Here is a 20,047-nt window from a genome sequence, read left to right on the forward strand (position 1 = left end):
ACATTTCTTAGCTTCAATTTCCTTTTTTCCTGTAGCATCTCAAGATCCTTAAAAGTACACCAAAGTTAAAACAATTACAATATTCTCTCCCTCACGTTCTTTCTCTCTCTGTCTTGTGCGCGCGCGTGCGCGCGCACACACACACACACACACACACACACACACACACAAAGTCTAAGATGGAGGTGAATCAATTGGGGTCCTGTTCTAATGATTTCACATGATTTAAATCAGAATGTCAAGCAAATTATCTTCATGATTTGTTTATAATAAAATATTTGGTTTTATGGTGCAGCTAAGATATAAATTAATGCATACAGACTATGTGAGTTTTTAATTGAGAAATATGGTACCCATGAAGGGAGTGCTGAATCACTTACAGTCTTTCTAATTACTATAGACACCTAGGGTACTGGTAACAAATTATATGACTTGATGAGTTTCAAGAAAGTATTTGTAGAGAGAAATGAATATTATCATTTCCTAGCATAGTCTATTTCTCTTGGGTTTATGTTTAAAGAATCACCTTTGCTGTATTAAAGATTTTGACACCAGGTGTCTCCTAGCATATGAACACCAGATAATGAAATGGAGGGGTAATTAAAGGAAGATAATGGATATAATAACTGAAGGTTTTACAGATTTGTTTTTCTCAAAAAAGTGGTAGAGTTGGCTAAAATCTACAAACTAAAAATACAGAAATCATAATAAAACACTACTGTGTCCCTCAAACTGATAATACTCCTGGGTCTATAAACATGAAATCAAAATGTAATTTCCAAAGTATAAAATTTCAAGATCAAGATTTAAACTTTAAACTTTCCAAAATTTCATGAGTCAAGATTCTAATGTTCATTTCTGTATGTATAGTTGTACAAAATAGGTAAAAGGGTATCTTTTGAACACCTGAAATCTGTACGCAAGGAAACTGGCCTTAAGGCATACAGCTTTGGGTACATATGTGTGCATACATGTGTGCATTTGCAGACATTTATAGCAACATAAGAAAGGAGGAAAAATTTAATATAGTTAAAAAATTCAATATTACATGACACATTCACTTTTTCATGCTATTGACATCTTGGCATAAACATTTTCTTGTTAAAAAATGTTTAAATGTTTATTTTACTTTTGAGAGAGAGACAGAGTGTGAATAGGGGAGGGGCAGAGAGAGAGAGAGAGAGAGAGAGGGAGACAGAGAATCAAAGCAGGATCCAGGCTCTGAGCTGTCAGCACAGAGCCTGATGTGGGGCTCAAACCCACGAACTGCGAGATCATGACCTGAGCCGAAGTCTCAGATGCTTAACCAACTGAGCCATCCAGGCGCCCCTTGACATAAACATTTTCTATTGTATTTCTCTTTATGGAATAACATTTACTTTGTGACCTTAAGAAAAAAAAGAAATAAAACAAAAGAAAAAGGAAAAAAAATGGTGAAGAAAATATTTTAAATTACATCTTTTTTTCATTATAAATTAGCCTCAGCACCTTGATAGCATCTAGTACACAGAGGTGTTAAGCAAATATTTGTTAACTGAATTATACTTTAACATACAGCAAATATACACCAAACATAAATGTTAAACATTTTAAGTAACATTTATTGTAAACAATTATGTCAAACATAATTGTAACATTATTGTAAACAATAAATGTCAAAAAAGATGAAAATAATTTGTACTGAATTAGCTAAATAGGAGTGTTTTTGCACACTTCTTAATTCTTACCTCTTCCTTTGTCTTTTTTGATATCACTCGGAGCCAGTCCCCAATCATGCTCAGGACGGCAGCAAAGTAAGCGAGCCCTACAAGGATCCAAAACCACACGACAGGCTTGTAGAAGTCTAGATATTCGATATCCGATCCACCTGGGTGAGAAAAATAAAGCAGGACAAAATAACTTTGTATTCATGAAGGTAATTAATATGGATATTTGCTAAAAGTACCAACTGAATTTTGGCTTGCAAAACAGAAATCTTGTCAATTGATCCATGTTACTGTCTTCATATGGAATTCTTTCCTCTCCTTTTCTATTTTTCAAGAATGAGTCACAAGTTTTGTTTTTTTTTTAAGTTTTTATTTTAATTCCAGTAAGTTAACATCCAGCATCCAGTGTTATATTTCAGTCACTACGTTCTTCTTAATGAGACTGTTCATTACATCTCTAGGTCATAATGATTTTTCTTTGTTCTAGATTTCTTTTTTTGTTTAGCTAGTCTAGGGGTTCATTATTCCATGTGTACTGGTTTCTCTTTCCACATCTACTGAACATGTAGAAGACAGAAATGACACCTTTTGGGGTATGCATTTGCCTTAGCGTATTTACATTACTGCCAATCAATACATGGTTACCAATCAATACAAAGTCAACCTGGTCAGAAAGTGGCTCTTATTCTAAAATCACCAATACAATGGATTGATAACAAATGCCTGAGACAATGCCTCAGTGGGTCTATATGGAACACATAGTAATTTGTAGATGATATTGCCGTTCGTTATTTTCTGACTTTTTAGAGGAATTCCCATGCAGGTCACAAATTTAAATCCTTAGCTGTCAAGACAAAATTAGCAAAGGACCTCTTCTGCTTTACTCTAATCTTTGTTGCTTCTCCATCTGTTTGGTACAAAAGCTGCACCTATGAGAATCTGAATACATTTCAACACATCCCTACCTCAGCACATATTAATGGGGCACTTATTAATTCCCCAACACTGAAAACAGTTACTTCTCTTCACAAGAGAGAAGAACAGGTCTCTCTCTGCAGAAATTCATAATTTACTCTGAGAAAGCCTCACATAGACAATTTCCCATAATGGGGTAGATCAAGGGATAGCAAATAAGAATAAAAAAGTGTTGTCAGAGGACATGGAAGAAATGATTTTTACTTCTGGAAGGGGAAAGGCAAGAAGAGAAAAGGGGGTCTTCAGTAATGAAGATCAAAACAGAGAAAAGTTCAGTGTATAAGTACACGGCATATTCAAAGGACTTTTAGTAGCTAACTCTCCATATGGATGGGGGCCGGGGAGTAGATGGGTAGAAGAGAGGAATGTAGAAAAAGCGAATTGTGTCAGATTGCAAAAACTTGTTCCTAACACGATGGGGTGGAGGTAAAGTTTACAGGTGATAAGTCTTATATTCATGTTTGACCCTATGCTCAGAAAGAACCAGCAGCAGAGAAGGCAGGTTCACAAGGAAAGTCTCATGAAAAACTTTTGTTCTGAACTACCCAAGAGGTTATTGTGCTTGACTTAGGGCTGGAATGGAAAGAAAGGGTATTAGAGGCAGCATCATCAAGGAAGGGCTCTAGGATGACCAGAGCTCCTCTTTTGGGAGATGATGACAGTAACTGAACGGGAAACACAGGGGAAGGAATAGTGACTAAAAAAAAAAAAGTAATTCAAATTGGTACATGATAGGTTTGAAGTGCTTGCGGTACCAACAGGTGAAGGATGGATCCTTACATAGAGATCTAACGTTCAACAGGGCAGAGCAAGAGATCAGGATTGTGGTATCAACAGCACGGAGATTAGACGCTTAGAGGGGTCACAGATGTACTCCATTCACAAAGGTTCAATCCGTCCATTCGGAAGAACAGCTGATAAATAGCAAGTATGCATGAAAGTCAAATACAAAGTTGAAAATAAGCATTACTACATATATATTAGACTATGAGTTGCCCACAATGACATTGTCAAATATCAAAGGGTCAGAGTAAAAAGAACATTTTTCTCTTGGGCAAGTAACAGACACAAGTTCAGCTTTCTTTGGGGACAAAGAGTAATCTGAAAAGCACAGTTTCCAAAGTAAATAATATCACCTTCAAAATATGGTAAAAATTTTACCTTGTGTAAAATTTTCAAAAATACCATTTCTGGGAAGGATTGTGGAGGCCAAATGCATCTCATGATGGTTAAGAGTTGGCCCACGGGGAATGCAGTTCTACAAATTCACAGAAGTGACTTAAGAAGTTGTGTGTGGAAACTTGTTATACGATAGGCTCTCTAGCGAATTCCATTTTTCAAATGTTTCCATTTCAAAGAAACCAAAATGACATTTTTTTCCGAGTACTTTCTCTTTCAAAACCAGAAAGTCTTCATCCAAATAGCTGTGACTCACTTAACACATAAGTTCACCAAGATGTTGATTTTAAAAGTTAGTTCATACTCAAGATGACTTTTTATAAGTCTTCTTTCTTATAAACAGGATGTCACAGTTTGAAAAGAGTAAATTAGCTTAATCACTGAAAGGTCTATATTTGGGTAAAATGTTCATCCCACAAGTTTTGGTGGATTCTAAGCCTGGGGGTGGGGGTGGGGAATGCTTCCCATTCTCAACTGCTGCTCTTAGGAATGAAATACCGGCAGGCAAATGATCTAAGGAAAAATGATGTATACAGGAGTGTTGTCAAACAACTCATAAGTCCTCTCTAAGATTTATGAATTAATTTCCACACTACCCCATCCGCTTGATCCAAGAATCCAAATTAAAATATCAGTAATGTCAAGATAACTTGCTTAAAAGGGGCTGTTGGTCTTATTTTTAAATTAGGAAACATCAACAAAAATTTTTTTTTGGCTGTTGGAAGCATTAATTTTAGTCTAGCTACATTCAGGAAACCTGTACATGGGTCTTTTGCTTATTCAGAACCTCGGGTAATGTCTCTGTCCTGGATTTGCTGCCTGTGCCCCCCACCCCCATCTCTACTCTGCCACCCTTATCATTTTTTCCCCTCTTTCCACAGACTCCTGAGCTGCAGCCTGCAGTCTGCTACAACCCGCCCTCCCCTCCTGGGTTCCTCACCCACTTGGCAGGAACAGTCACCTCACTGCTGTTTTCTTTGTTGCCACTGAAAATACGTGCACAAGTCCTTTCCATTTTCAGACCTTCCTGGCTAATCATTATAGGAGAATAGACAGATGGTAATAAAAATAAGTAAAGAGGGGTGGAGGTACAAAGGTTTCAAGAATCTTATGAACTATTCCAAGTAGTTAAAATAAGTCTCTTCCTGACTCCCATGGGCGCCATTTTTCTCTGGCCTTCTCCTTAGTGCTTAAGTAAGGAGATCAGCCAAAATCTATCTAGCAGATTAAACTACTAAAAATATAGGTCAGGAAAACTTTATTATTATTATTATTGTTATTTATGGCATTATTGCTAGGAACCCATTTTAGCAATAGTGAATTTGCTTGGAACAATCTCTCCATCCCGCATTAAAAAAAAGCCATCTCCTACCTGGCCCCAAAGAATTACTGGTTAGGGGGCAGAACAGCCCATGAGGCTATAGCAGGCACATACAGGTTTTTTGTTTTTTTTCTAAATAAAGGCCCTGGTAGTTCTATACAGCCAAGTCTATGCATTTTTCAGCTGATTTCCAAAATATTCACAATCTGATTGAGAGAAGACTGAAAAGTAAGACTTCCTGATTGCCCATCTAAATGAAATCATTCCATCCTAACGCCCTGGGTGGGGGGCAGGTATTGAGGGAGTTGTGTTCGCATTCCTCATGTGTCCATTGATTTAGGACAGGGCTTTAGTAAGACCATTCGCCATAGATTTAAGCCACATCTCCAGCTGCCCCTATCAGTAATTAAGCTAATAATTCAATTGCCATTTCATAGTCTGTTCAGAACTCAGGAGTAAAAGCCGGTTTTTGTACTGGCTCCTAGAAATCCCAACAGTAAGTGTCCCACTTACAATAGAGAAGTTGTAGTCTTAGCAGGTAAAATCACATGTGTCAGGGCACACAGGAAAGGAGGTAGGAGAGCTAGAATTCAACACCAGGGCTTCCTCGCTCCAAAAGACAGGCTTTTTCCCACTCACCAGGTTGTGTATGTCACCTATGGTCTCAGCTCCGGTCCTTGCTATCATTTATCCACCAGCCTTTTGTGTCCAAACTGCATGGTGGAGACTTAGCTAGGGCTAGAGACACTAAGTCAAATAAGGTATGCCTCTTCCCAGCCTTCCCCTCAATGGTCTTACCTAGAAAAATCAGGGGTCTGAAGATAAGCACGATTTTTTCAGAAGCCTCCTTACCATGCTTCTGTCCTCATTCCAACAGTTTCTAGTAATTGGCCCTATTGTGCTCTAAAGAACTTGAGTATGCGATGCCCTCTCTGAGATACTTATATTTGATTTTCTTTCTCTGAGATGCTCCTGAATCACAGAATATTTATAAAGAAGAAAGCAGAAGGAGGAGGATGGAGAGGAAGAGGAGAAGGAAGAGGAGGAGGAGAATCCTGGATTTAAAGAATCATCTAGCCATTCTGAACTAAAGTCATCAACTCCATGCCCCCCTCCTCTGGTTTAAAATTATATTTGTATTACAGAATATAGATATGGACATAGAACCTTGTTCTAAAGAAAATGGGCATCATTTCTTTACCTGGTCTTTAAGCATTTTAGTTTAGATATGAAATATTGATTTTAATTTTTGTTCGTTTAGCTTTACTTTTATTAATAAAACTAGCCTGCCTTAATATAAAAGGGGGAATTTATTTTCTGCTTTAGTATATACATTTTTTTATAGTAAAGCAATTTAACTGAATGAAGACTCTCCTTAGGGTTTTAAGAACTAAGAGGCTCTTTCAATAACGTTGCAAACTCTGCTTTCTTTTTTTACAAATGGAAGTATGACTTCAGTACTAAACCACAGCTCACCTACTAAGCCGAACTTCTCATATGCTATTAAGTCAGAAAAACAAAAGGCAAAACAAGTTAACTAAGTCTCTCTAACATTTGAACCTATATTTTGGGATTTGCCATGTCAGCATTCAAGATGTTGTCCATTTCCTACTAGGTACTTGATCTAAAATTAGGAAAATAGCCATGAGAAGAGCAGTAGTTTTATGATCAGAAAGAAAGATCAATACACTGTCATTCACTCTTCCTTCACATGGATGGAAACCTAGAGTATGTAAGACGTACAAAATTGTTACTCCTGGAAGCTACCTTTAAGTCTCATGATAGAGCAATCTGGAGCCTTTTTCATTATATTTAGTACAATTTACTGCCTATCTCACTAAGCCACAACTATCAATCACTGAATATTTTCCTTCTCATTTTTATCCTGCACACGTTTCCACCATGTTTCTATATAGATCCATTCTGGATCTGAAAAGTTAAATAACTTATTGGTTTGTCCCCAGGTCCTAGGACTTCTGGCCCATTTGAGTCAAATCCTATTTAATTCATCATGCAGACAACCATCCATTCTCTTGTGAGTTCTCAGAGAGTTACTGGCTGAATCTGGGGGTGAGCAGACTCTTTGCAGTATTTTCCTATATTATGAAACAGAATGACTACCAGGAAGACAAGAAAGTTCCCTATTTAATTTTTGCCCCCAATTTTCAAACATTCTGTCCCAAAGGAAAAGGAATTAGAACAATTATTATCACTATCACAATATAAACACAGGGTCTAATACCCGGTATGTGCTCACTAAACACGAATAAATAAATGAATGATGAATATAATACATCTCCCCTAGCAGTCACATACACCCTCCCTTTCTGATAAAAGTGATTTTTCTGAGACATTGTTGTGGTGGGAGTGGTGACTGTTATTCATTCAGTAGACTTCATTCCTCATCAGCTACTTTCCTTCTTACCCACTGAAGTCCTGGAAAATTTTTACTGTTATTGATCAGTTCAACAGCTGGCCACTGACATAGTTGCAAAACATTAGGCAACATCAGGACTGTTCTCTAAAGGGTCTCTGTTAGCACTGTTTTGAACCAAAAAACCTGCTATGATTTCTCAACAGAGATTTGTATGTTCTCATGATAAATTGCCTTTCCATTCAGCAAGCTCTGAGCACTCCACCAAATGACTCATGTTTTCAGTTATAAGGGAAATCAATAGTTTGGTTACGAAAAACTTCATTTCTGATAATGACTTTGAAAACATAATTCCAAGAAAGCTTAATTCTTTTTTTTTTAAGTTTATTTATTTATTTTGAGAGACAGCAAGAGAGCATATGGGAGGGGCAGAGAAAGAGGGAGAGATATTCCCAAGCGGGCTCCATGATGTCAGCAGGGAGGCTGACACAGGGCCAGAACCCATGAACCGGGAGAGCATAACCTGAACTGAAATCAAGAGTCAGACGCTTAACCGACTGAGCTACCCATGTGCCCCAAGAAAACTTAATTCTTAATACGAGATATGCAAATATGTTCTTTCTAAGAAAAAAAAAATGAAGACAAATGATTATACAACTGGGAAAATTTATAAAAATTTAGTAAAGGTAAAAGTATCAGAAGAATTTTACCTTGGAAAGTCCGAAATTATGTTTTATTTTTTTTTTAATTTTTTTTTTGATGTTTATTTACTTTTGAGACAGAGAGAGACACAGCATGAACGGGGGAGGGGCAGAGAGAGGAGACACAGAATCGGAAGCAGGCTCCAGAGCCTGACGCGGGGCTCGAACTCACGGACCGCGAGATCGTGACCTGAGCTGAAGTCGGACGCTTAACGGACTGCGCCACCCAGGCGCCCCTGAAATTATATTTTAGAGGAGCATATCGTCACTAAGCCTAAAGCCTGATTAACTCAGTAAGCTTTGTTGAGGAGGAGGCCCTTCCTCTGCCCTATGGTCCTTCTAGCTCGACTTAGAATCAAACTGACATGAGACAGATTGAACAGGGGAAATTTAATAGGTGTATGGGCAGGGAATCCACATAGACGTGAAATTTCAAAGACAGTGAAGCAACATGAAGATTATATGACCTAAGAAGAGGGGTAGGGGTCTAAGGACACAAAGGGGAGGAAGACCATTACCAGGAAGATGAGAAGAGATGTTTGGAAAAACAAAGGTTGTCCTATTATGCAGGTAAGTTTCTTAGGTAAAGGGGAGTCTTTGTTAATAGCTCTCTTCCTGGGACAGACTCTCTTTTCCAATATATTTAGGCAGTTGAGGGGGAGGCAGAGAGCTTTTCCTGCATCGGTGGGTTTTGGTTACTTTTAACTCAAAATAATCTTTATGGCATAGTGGCCCATCTTGGGAGAACCAGTCCTTAGCCCCTACACTTTCAATAGCCACCTGTGAGATATGGAAAATTTCATTATTCAACTAAAGATTGATCCAAATTCCAAGGAGACATATCTGGATGGCTAAATTAATTTATGCTCTGATGGAAAATGTGTTTTCCTAAGATCAGCCATGAGGATTTCTTAGAACATCTATATTTTTGGCTAAAATTTTTGTTTTTTATTAGAAGAGCAGGTAATGTGAGGACACTGATTTGTGAAACTGTAATTTTTCATCTGGCTTTCACTCATTCGAATTATATCTTATGAACAAACCTAGTTTGTGAAAAAGGGTGTGTTTTGAGAACTTCTTCAGGCAGCTTCTAAACAAGATGTGGAAATGTGCTTCTTGACTTGCTTGACCCACTCTTACCCTAATAGTATATATAAACGAGATAGTAGCTTTGGATAAGAATTTTATTTTGGGTGGTGGGGGGGAGAATTTTAAATTGTGTCTAATTTGGTAATTATATGACTTCTCTCCAAATTTGAAGAAGCACCATTTTTAAAAAAAAATCATAGACCTGAAAGACCAGTCACAGAGGCAAGCCTGAATGAATAGATTTCAGTCTGTCACACATTTCCAGGTAATTAATATTACTGCTTAGTTTTGTTTTATTTTATTTTTTAGGGAGAGAGAGCATGCAAGTTGGGGAAAGGGGCACAGGGAGAGAGAGAGAACCTTAAGCAGCCTCCAAGCTCAGCACAGAGCCTGACACAGGGCTTGATCCCATGACCCTGGGATTATGACCTGAGCTGGAATCGAGAATCAGATGCTCAACAGACTGAGCCACCCAGGTGCCCCTACTGCTTAGGTTTTAGTGAAGGGATGATTTAGGTCTCAGTCTACAAGGTAAGCATGATTTAACAACTTGTCACCCCAGACTTTTCATCAAATGGAAAATAAGATGGCAAAAGTTAAGAAACAGAATGCAGGAAATTAACAGTAAATTCTCAAACATAATTTTTGCCATTAATTTTAACTTACCTCTATAATTTGATTATAAATTATAGGCACTGCTAAAACAACACTTTGCTAAATAACTGACATTGTTTCTTCTTGCCTTTTAGGAAGGGTTAGTCTGGAAGCACTGGTCTTAGTAATGGGGGTCTGTTTATTCATGTGTCAAATAAGTGTGGGAGTGACCCTGTGGCCTCGTGGGTCCATTTTAGTTCTAGAACACTGAAAGCTAGTGAAAGAACAAAAAAGGCCATCAGGAGGGAGCACACACCAGTTACTAAGGTAACCAGCCAGCCACTAAAACACCTCCCTTGCATAAATACAAATATAAAATTAAAATTTTCCAGGTCTTGGGGCGCCTGGGTAGCTCAGTCGGTTAAGCGTCTGACTTTGGCTCAGGTCATGATCTCACGGTTTGTGGGTTCGGGTCTTGCGTGGGGCTCTATGCTGACAGTTCAGAGCCTGGAGCTTGCTTGAGATACTGTGTCTGCCTTAGTCTCTGCCCCTCCCCTGCTCACACTCTGTCTCTCTGTGTCTCTCAAAAATGAATAAACATTAATTTTTTTTTTTTAATTTTCCAGGTCTCTTCTTGCAGAAAAATTACTAAATGCTGAATTTCTCTGTTCAGTCACATACACAATGAGACCTAAACACTGTGTTGATTTGTCTTTACCAGTGATCTGTAAATACTTTTGATTCTATATCCCCGACAGTGGAAAGGTTTTGCACACGCAAATTTAAATGCATGTTTATTTATGAATTAGAAATCTATTATGTTCTTACAAATTACATCATGGACACTACGACATATAACAAGTAAAAAGTAAGGAATGAGGCTTACAAATACATCAAAACAGGAGTTGTTCTGTCTGCTTCCCATGGCAGAAATTACACCTGGCATGGACTTTCTTGCTCATACCCTGGAGATGAGCACTGTGCTCCAGAGTTCTGGTTCAGAACATCACATCTTTACTTGTTGCTCTCAAGATGCTTCTAATATTTACACCAAGATTACAACTTGTATCCTAAACAATTTATATATTGCTCTCCAAAATTTCTTATTTTCCTTTAATAATATCAGTTTGAAGAGTATGTTCTTTAATTGGTCTTCAAAGGGGTTCAACACAAGAACATGATTAAACCTTAATCCTATTCCGAGCAGGGTTTGCAGGTTTGAGAAGGGCATCAGATGGGGAGTGTGCATTGCAGGAGGTATATCCTTGCGTTCTTTTGAGATTTATAGTCCAATAGAAAGATGAGGAGGTTTAAGTTGGAGCAGTGCCTCCTACTTTTCCTTGGCAAAAACACCAACTTTAAGCGAGATTACTATCTGTAGTGACATCTCACTTCAAAAGGGAAGGTTCTAGAAAGTAAGCAACCGATACTTCCCCGAAGGGGTACTTGACTTTGCTCAATAGCTAACTTTTACTCCACAGCCACAAGGTACCCAGAAGCAAAACCTATTTGTGTGTACTCTATTGAATTAAGTGAGGCAATTCTTTTCCCAGACCTTTAAAAAAAGAACTCGAGGTTTTTGTTTTTCCAAAGAATCTTGCAAAGAGTACACATTTCCTACCCAGCCTTGGCCACATCTGCCTCATGTACACACTCCTTCCAAAACCACTCCCTGGGCACAAGGACCTGGCATGTGAAGACTCTTCTCTAATTTATCTTTCTCAGCATTTGTCACTTGAATCCCATCAAATTCCTTTGCTAATTATTAGCAAGGCATATTTCTAGTGCGTTTTTATTATTTCCTCTGCAGAAATAAAATTACAGTAATGGATTTAGAAAGGGGTGCAATATGATAAAATCTTAGTAATAACGGGTGTTTATTAGATTCCACTTATGGCACACAGATATCATTTTATTACCATGCTCCCCTACAGTGTTGTGCCGTAACTCTGAATTTAGGGTCCCCACTCCTACACGTAAGATGTTCTCAGTGAACTGCTCTCCTAGCCAGTTTCCAAGTGTTGATCTCTTAAGGTTAGTATAAAAAAAAAGGTGGTTTTCTTTTTTCATCTTCTACAAAACCATAAAGTAAAAATATTTGTTCTTTTTTCTAAGCCATTTTACACTGTGGTCACAAATACAACATTATTTTAGGATTCTACCCACTTTTTAAAATGTATTTATAATCTTTGTTTTGTTTTGTTTTTTAACCAGACCAGGCCACATACTGGACTGGTAGTCAGTCAATTTCTTAAAGTAATATGTGCAGTGTATTAGATTATCGAAATGTTAGGGGTAGAACTTAAATGTTCTTACCACCCGCCCCCTCCGAAAGATAAACAGGTGAGAAGATGCATGTGTTAATGTGTTAATTAACTAGATGAACTAGATGCTTTTATAATATGTACATATATCAAATCACCACGGTGTATACTTATTAACATCTTACAATTTTATTTTCAATTCTATCTCAATAAAGCGGAAAAAGAAACAAAATATTGCCTTACCATACAAAATTAAAAACTAAAATTAAAATAACACATGCAATGCAAAGCTTGCATTAGACTCCTCACTAATACCTGTATATGCTACAGCTGTTATAAGACTTGATATTCATTAAGTGGCACAAGAGACCGGGGGTTAACATACCACAAGTCTAAATCTTGTTATCTTCTCACTGTGTCTTCCTTTCTCCTACATTAATGCACTTTCTATTTCTGCTTAAGCCAATCATACACCTTCCATGAGAGGTTAGAAAAATGGGTGCTTTAGAACAGAAGCGTGTCTTCTCCTAAGGAGCTAAAATGTCTGCGATTACTGTGTCGACAGTTTGCTAATTAGAAAACTAAAGGATCTCCAGCAGAGTGATGCACCCTCCCCTTTTTGGGGCCTCCATCCAGTACAGAGATATGTGCACAGTATTTCTGACCAAAAGCAAAGCTTCCTTCAGGAAAACATCCCCACCTTCAAGGATCTATGTTCCCTAGAAAGGGGGGCTTTGCCAGGCTCAACTATAATTAACAAATCAATAGAAACAGATGAACCATCAGGCTTCTCTGAGATATTAGAGAACTGTGCAAAACAGTTTTTCTCTGAAAACATGTAAGAAGTTTGGGATGAGAAAGAACAGTAAACAGCCAGAAAGCATAAAACTCTCTTAAAATGAAATTAGGCTGGTGAGTTTATTCTGGGAAGTTGAAGAGCACATTCCTACTATAGTGTTTAGCATGATTTTCTAATACTTCAAATTGGATTTTCTAAAAAAAAAAGGTTTAGATTTTCAAGAGCTAGTCAAAATGGTCCATGATAGAACATCACCATGGTTACTCTTACCATCATTACTATAATTTATTGAAAACTGGAGTTAGAATAATAATGACAACTGGATAATATAAATGGTAAAGAAAGAATTAAAATGATAGGAAGTGAAGACCTAAGAGATAAAACAATAAAGCAAACTGCAATTGTAATAACATGTACAAAAGGAAATATCAAAAAACACAAAACAAAAAAATGTGGCCACTTTGGTTAAGGTGAAAAATACTTCCCTGAGAACTGGAAATTAAAGGAGTTAAATATCTTAGAGAAAAGAAGGTTTGAAAATAGCTTAGAATATCTTCTAAAGTTTGCAGGTGTTTTTAAAACTAAGTCAGGAAAAGGCTTAAGTAAAAAGAGCAAAGAGAAGTTAAACTCGAATTCACGAAACACTAAATAAAAACAAAAAAAAACAAACAAAAAAAAAATTAAGGGGCAGATTGTCTGGTTTCTGAAACTAAGGTGGGAATATAAGATTCTGAACAAACAGCAACATATATTTCTTTCCTAGAATGAAATCTAAATGTTCAACTGCACCTTTCTGCTTACCTCCACTGTCACAGAAGAATGACTTATCTTTTGTCTCTGTCACTGTTATGGATTAAATGGTCTTTCAAAATGGTATGAGTCCCCAGGACCTTGGAACATGGCCTTATAGGAAAAATAAGGTCCTTGAAGATGTAATTAGTTAATCTGAATGCATACTGGAGTAGAGTGGGCTTTCCATCCAGTATGACCAGTGTCCATATAAGAAGAGGGACACAGCTACAGGGACACAGAGAGAACAAATGCCATGTGACGTCATAAGCAGGGATAATAATGGGGCAGGACAGGCAGAAACTGATTGCCTCCTCCAGAAGCTGAAAGAAACAAGGAGGAAGGAAGGCCACCTAGAGCCTCAAGAGGGATCGTGCCCCTACTGTCACCCTGATTTTGAACTTCAGTGAGGCAATGAATTTCTTTTGGTCAAAGCCACCCAGTTTGGGGAATTTTGTTTATTAAGGCAGGCCTGGGAAATTAAGACAGACACACTGTGTTGTGCTATGAACCCAAGCAAAAAGTCTAAAGGACACGGGTTAGACGAGTACTGTTGGTGCCAGGAAAAACTTACCTGCTACGTAGTCGCCAAATCCAATGGTTGTTAGAGTGATGACCACAAAATAAATGGCGTCCAGGGCAGTCCAGCCTTCTATGTGCTTGAATATGATCGCAGGCAGAGCAACAAAGAGTACACAGCCGAACAGTATAAATATGATGGTTGAGATGATGCGAATCTTGGTCTGACTAACATTCCACTTCTATGGGTGAGAGTGAAGACAGCGAGAAAGAGACACTGATGGAGATTTATTGATTATTGGTGCACCTGCAAAGCTAACCTAACACACAGCTATCAACAAATTAGCAAGTAAGGATGTTATTTTTTTCCCTTTCATGATTAATTTTCAATTGTCTTATAAAAATTGGAGAGAACACACCTAACTCAAAGCAATCAATGCTCATGACGATGCCACTTTACCCTTACATAGATTTACAACAGGTAAAATACTTTCAAAATAAATTACATTTGCTCTGTGAATACAATTTGAGATTTACATCATTCCTTGTTTATGTGAACTACTTTTGAAATATTTCTATCCTATAGGCATCCTGCTGATAGTGAGCCAAGCATAATCTGGAAATACAGCAAAATAGAGAAAAGTGAACTGTTAACTAAATATTGACTATTGATGGGATGCTTGGGTGGCTCAGTTGGTTAAACGTCCGACTTTGGCTGAGGTCATGATCTTGCTGTTTGTGAGTTCGAGCCCCACGTCAAGCTCTGTGTTGACATCTCAGAACCTGGCATGTGCTTTGGATACTGTCTCTCTCTCTCTGCCCTGCCCCTGCTTGCCCTCTGTCTCTGTCTCTTTCTCTCTCTCTCTCTCAGGAATAAATAAACATTAAAAAATTAAATATTGACTACTGATAATTGATAAAAATTATTAATTTTATGAAAAATTTCCCTGTATGTTTTCCTATCATTATTCAATTGAGTCAGCTGAAGTGCTCACAGACTTAATGGCCACAGTTGATTTCCCTGTGAACCAGATGAATTATCTCTCTCTTCTATGGCTTTAAATTGTACAACGGAATAAATCAAACATGACATGGAGGCAAGGATAAATCTTCAATACCCCTTCACGACAGCTGTCTTCAGAGTACCCATATTTTTTCACCTTCTTCTCTTATCAGGAATCTCCTCAGTATAACATATTTGTATATATGTTTGTACATACAACAATTTATCTCCGGATCTTCATTTGAGGCTAAATATCTCTAACTGGATCTTTCCTATCTGCTATTAAAATTATAGGTCGCATCCCCACCATATAAAAACCACTAAGTTTTAAAACTCGACAAATTTCTAGAGATAACGATCTAGGAAACCAATTAGAATGGAAAGCGAAAAAAAAAGTTTCTCTAGTCCACCATCCTTATCACATAAGTGAAATTTAGACGAATTTGTGTTTGTAAAGTTCTCACAACAGTGGTTAGTACTAAGTGTGGAATCATGACCACTGTCACGTATTCACTACCAGGTGTTTTATGTGTTTTATGCCCCCATGTAGATGCATGAAAAACGTTGCCTGGCATCCAGTAGGCAACCCAAAATTCGTTGAATAAAATAAAACAAACGAATACACGAACAGACAGCAGTATCAGAACTATAAATACAGAGAACAAACTGATGGTTGCCAGAGGGGAGGGGAAAGGGAGAATTGGGCAAAATGGGTGAAGGGGAGACAGAGATACGGGCTTCCGGTTATGGAATGAATAAGTCAAGGGAATGAAAGGCACGACGTAAGAAAACCAGTGATATTGTAATAGCAGTGTAATGGGACAGATGGTTGCTATACCCAATTATGGCAAAGACAGCATAATGTTTAAACCTGTCAGATCACTAAGTCATACACTTGAAACTAATGCAATATTGTATGTCAACTCTGCTCAAATTAAAAAAAAAAATTAAGAAAAAAATTTGTTGAATGAATGAACAATTCAGCATTACCAAGTTGACGGCACTAATCTTCCCTCTCAATTAATGTAAGTACAAGATACTTTAAATATCAATATAAGAGAAGTATAATACCCCAAACAGGATGACACTCATATTTTGGAATCACCATACTACTCCATTCTAACTGTAAAAATACCTGAGGGTGAAGTGTGAACTTGAATATAAAATATAACTAATGCTGAAAACTGGAATATATATGGAAAAACCAATATTCAGTAGCCTTATTTCATCAACATAATTAAATGTAAAATGCTTTGTTGAAATGTTTGTGAAAAGATGAAACGCTATTGAATAATAAGTAAAATGCATTTGTAATAGTGGTGATGGTAACAACATATCATTTATAATCCCACCCTCTCATGAAACCATTTTCTTGGTAATTTCCTTCAAGAATAGAAGCTTGTAATCATAGTGGTCTTATTACTATCTTTCATTTATAATTCTAATAAAAGCATTTTCGTTTTACTTATTTTTTCTACTGAGTATAATATAGTGATGAACATCTTCGAGTGTATTATTTGTGGTTCTACTGAATTACACCCCTTAGGTAAGTTTCTATCAGTGATATCACTGAATTAAGTTACAGGATCGCCTTTATCGGGTTTGCTAAATATGATGTCCTTCACAAAAGGGCTATATAAGTTTAGAATGCCACCAGCAACAAAAAAAGATACCAAAGCAAATTTAAATGAGAAAATACCATCAGGTATTTACTAGCTACATGAAGCTTTTATTTTTATCTCTAATTCTCAGAGTGATGTCTCCATCACCAGTACCTATTCACATCATAGAAATGAAAAAGGGAGGTTTCAGGGTAAAATAGCTAACTTAAGAGAATATGGCAAGACTGGGTGCCTGGGTGGCTCAGTCGGTTAAGCTGCCGACTTTGGCCCAGGTCATGATCTTGCAGTTCATGGGTTTGAGCCGTGTGTTGGGCTCTGTGCTGATAGTTCAGAGCCTGGAGCCTGCTTCAGATTCTATGTTTCCTTCTCTCTCTGCCCGCCCCTCTCTCTCTCTCAAAAATAAACATTCAAATGTGTTTTTAAAAAGAGAGAATACAGCAAGACATCTGGAATTTGAACCTAGGGCTGTCAAATTTCTACTTTATTTCTACGTATTTTTGGGTCTTTCTCATGCATTAGTTTACTCATTCAAATTAAATATAAAAATAACTATGCAGTGAGTTACATGCATAAAAGGTTATGGAAAACCCAATAACTTGAATGTCTAACTGTACCTGAGGTGATAGAAAAGTTTAATTTTAAAAAATTCAACAACATATGTAGTTAAAAGTCTATTATACTTACAATAAATGTATCTTCCACTTTTGCAATTCCTTTTCCGAATATGGTCCCTAGTTGATCTCCAACTCCAGCCAACAAAAAACCAAAGAGGGGAATTCCCAGTAAGGCATAAATGATACAGAATATTTTCCCCCCTTCTGTGCGCGGTGAGATATTTCCAAATCCTAAATACAAAAAAAAAAAAAATTGATTATAAACGAGTAATAGTTTAAAACATATGACCTTGTTAAAAAGAAACAAGAAAACTGAACCAGGACTTTGGGTCTCTCCATTTTGACCTCAAACTTTCTGCTTGGATTCTTCCTTCCAGCCTAGCACTTGCCACAGGCAGGAGACTGTAACTGCCCCCTCAAGCGATAAAGTCTTAACTGAGCCAGGAAGACCCTGCCTGTAATTGACCGCAAGACAATGGTCCATTTAACCTTCACTGCCTACCTGGGCCTGCCCACCCACGTTTGCCCCACATTGTAAGTAAACCTGCAGGTATTTTTGGCCTATGGAGGCAGTCTTTGAGATGCTAGTCCTCTGTCTTCCCAGCGTTGGCCTGTCTGAAATAAATTTCTTTCTTGCTTCACTGCCACTCATTTCTCTGCCTTTGGATTTTGTCAGCAGAGAGTGCCCGGACATGGTCTGTTTGGGAACCCCAGAACCAGGTGCTCTTGACCCCGGCACCCCAGCTATAAAACCAGGGGCCCAGGGGCTCCCGGGTGGCTCTGTCAGTTAAGCATCTGACTCTTGGTTTCAGCTCAGGTCATGATCTGGTGGTTTTGTGAGTTCGAGCCTCATGTCGGCTTCACGCTGATGGCACAGAGCCTGCTTGGGATTCTCTGTCTTCTCTCTCTCTCTGTTCTTCCCCCACTCACACTGCCTAAGTCTTCAAAACAAATAAAAATAAACTTAAAAAAAATTACAACAACAACAACAAACCATGGGCCCAAAATGGCACCACTTAGACCGAATCCCCAAACTGGGGCTTCATAGCTAATCTACTTGCAGTTTCAACTTTACCCAGAAATGTAGCCTTAGTCCTAACCTTAACCAGTAGGTCAGGAATTTTCCTATCAGAGCCAAAGTGTGGCAGACCACGCCGGCCCTCTCCATCACACCCTCATCTTCTGCCCACCCCTAAAGGAAGATGAGGTGATCCACATAATAAGATTTCCTGCTCTTCCCTCTCAGGGAAAGCTATCTTGCCCGGAGAATCCTTTCCTTTTACCAGTAACTTTATCATCCCATACTTACTCTCTAAAAGTGTTGGATGTTGTACAACTCCTCCGAGCTCCCCTCTGCTAGCTAGATGGGATGCTGCCCAATTCATGAATCATTTAATAAAGCCAATTCAAATGTACTCAGTGAAATTTGTTTTTTAACAACCTCAAGGGTAATTCAGAAACTCCCCAATATTAAAAGATATTAATCATAGATTTCAACTAGTTAAGAATCTTTTAAAAATATATTTTAATATAAAATATTTTAATAAGCAAACATTTCAATAATCCACAAAGTAGAGCTAATGTTCCAGTTAAACTAGATGCTGAAAACTGAAGGGGGTAACACATGCAATAACGCCAATATTTTCATTAAATGTATTTCTGTCTCTCTATACTGATAATACTATTAACTATAGAGCTTTCGTGGTCATTTATTGGAAGAGTGTCCTGCCTTAATTTAAGAGAATTCAAATATGCTAAAATTACTTAAAGATGAAAGCTAAATAGCAACTTTTGAAATCCTGTTTTCATTCAAACACCTACCAAAAAATAACCAACAACCTTAAAATTGTTAACTTTTAAAAAATCTTTATTTATTTTTGAGAGAGAGACAGCATGTGAGCAGGGGAAGAGCAGAGAGAGAGGGAGACACAGAATCTGAAGCAGGCTCCGGGCTCTGAGCTGTCAGCAGAGAGCCCGACGTGGGCTCGAACTCACGAACTGTGAGATCATGACCTGAGCTGAAATAGGACACTCAGCCGACTGAGCCACCCAGGTGCCCCGAAATTGTTAACTTTTTTTTAATGTTCCAAGGATTTCAAAGGTGTAGCAGAGCAAATTTTGCCACCCTAAGATGTCTCTTTGGCATACCGATTATTATTTTTTAAGCTTATTTATTTATTTTGAGAGAGACAGAAAGCAAGAGGGGGAGAGGCGGGGGGGGGGGGGGGGGGGGTGGGTGGGGGTGGGGAACGAACGATCTGAAACCGGTTCTGTGCTGACAGCAGGGGCTCAAACTCAGGAACTTCGAGATCATGACCTGGCCAAAGTCAGATGCTTAACCAACTGAGCCACCCAGGCACCCCGGCATACTGATTATTTTAAGCTAGTTATTTTTAAGAAGCTGTGGACACATAAGGAACTTAGCAAACCAACTAGAAGTTACCTTTTTGTAAGAGATATTTAAAGGAATAAGGGAAATATCCATTTGTAAGCATGTC

General features: G+C 38.0%; 1 protein-coding gene across 1 annotated transcript in view; it reads right to left on the reverse strand.

Annotated features, from left to right (window-relative positions):
- Positions 1 to 20,047, reverse strand: part of KCNK2 (potassium two pore domain channel subfamily K member 2) — a 122,193-nt gene that overhangs the window by 38,560 nt on the left and 63,586 nt on the right. Inside the window, exons 4-6 of the mRNA XM_042926029.1 lie at positions 17,620 to 17,780; positions 14,366 to 14,552; positions 1,728 to 1,867 (exon numbers count right to left, since the gene is read on the reverse strand). Coding sequence (XP_042781963.1) covers positions 1,728 to 1,867; positions 14,366 to 14,552; positions 17,620 to 17,780 — 488 coding nt within the window. The remainder of the gene's footprint in view (positions 1 to 1,727; positions 1,868 to 14,365; positions 14,553 to 17,619; positions 17,781 to 20,047) is intronic.

This window comes from Panthera leo, chromosome F3 (genome assembly GCF_018350215.1).
Source record: "Panthera leo isolate Ple1 chromosome F3, P.leo_Ple1_pat1.1, whole genome shotgun sequence".
Taxonomy (NCBI): Eukaryota; Metazoa; Chordata; class Mammalia; order Carnivora; family Felidae; genus Panthera; species Panthera leo.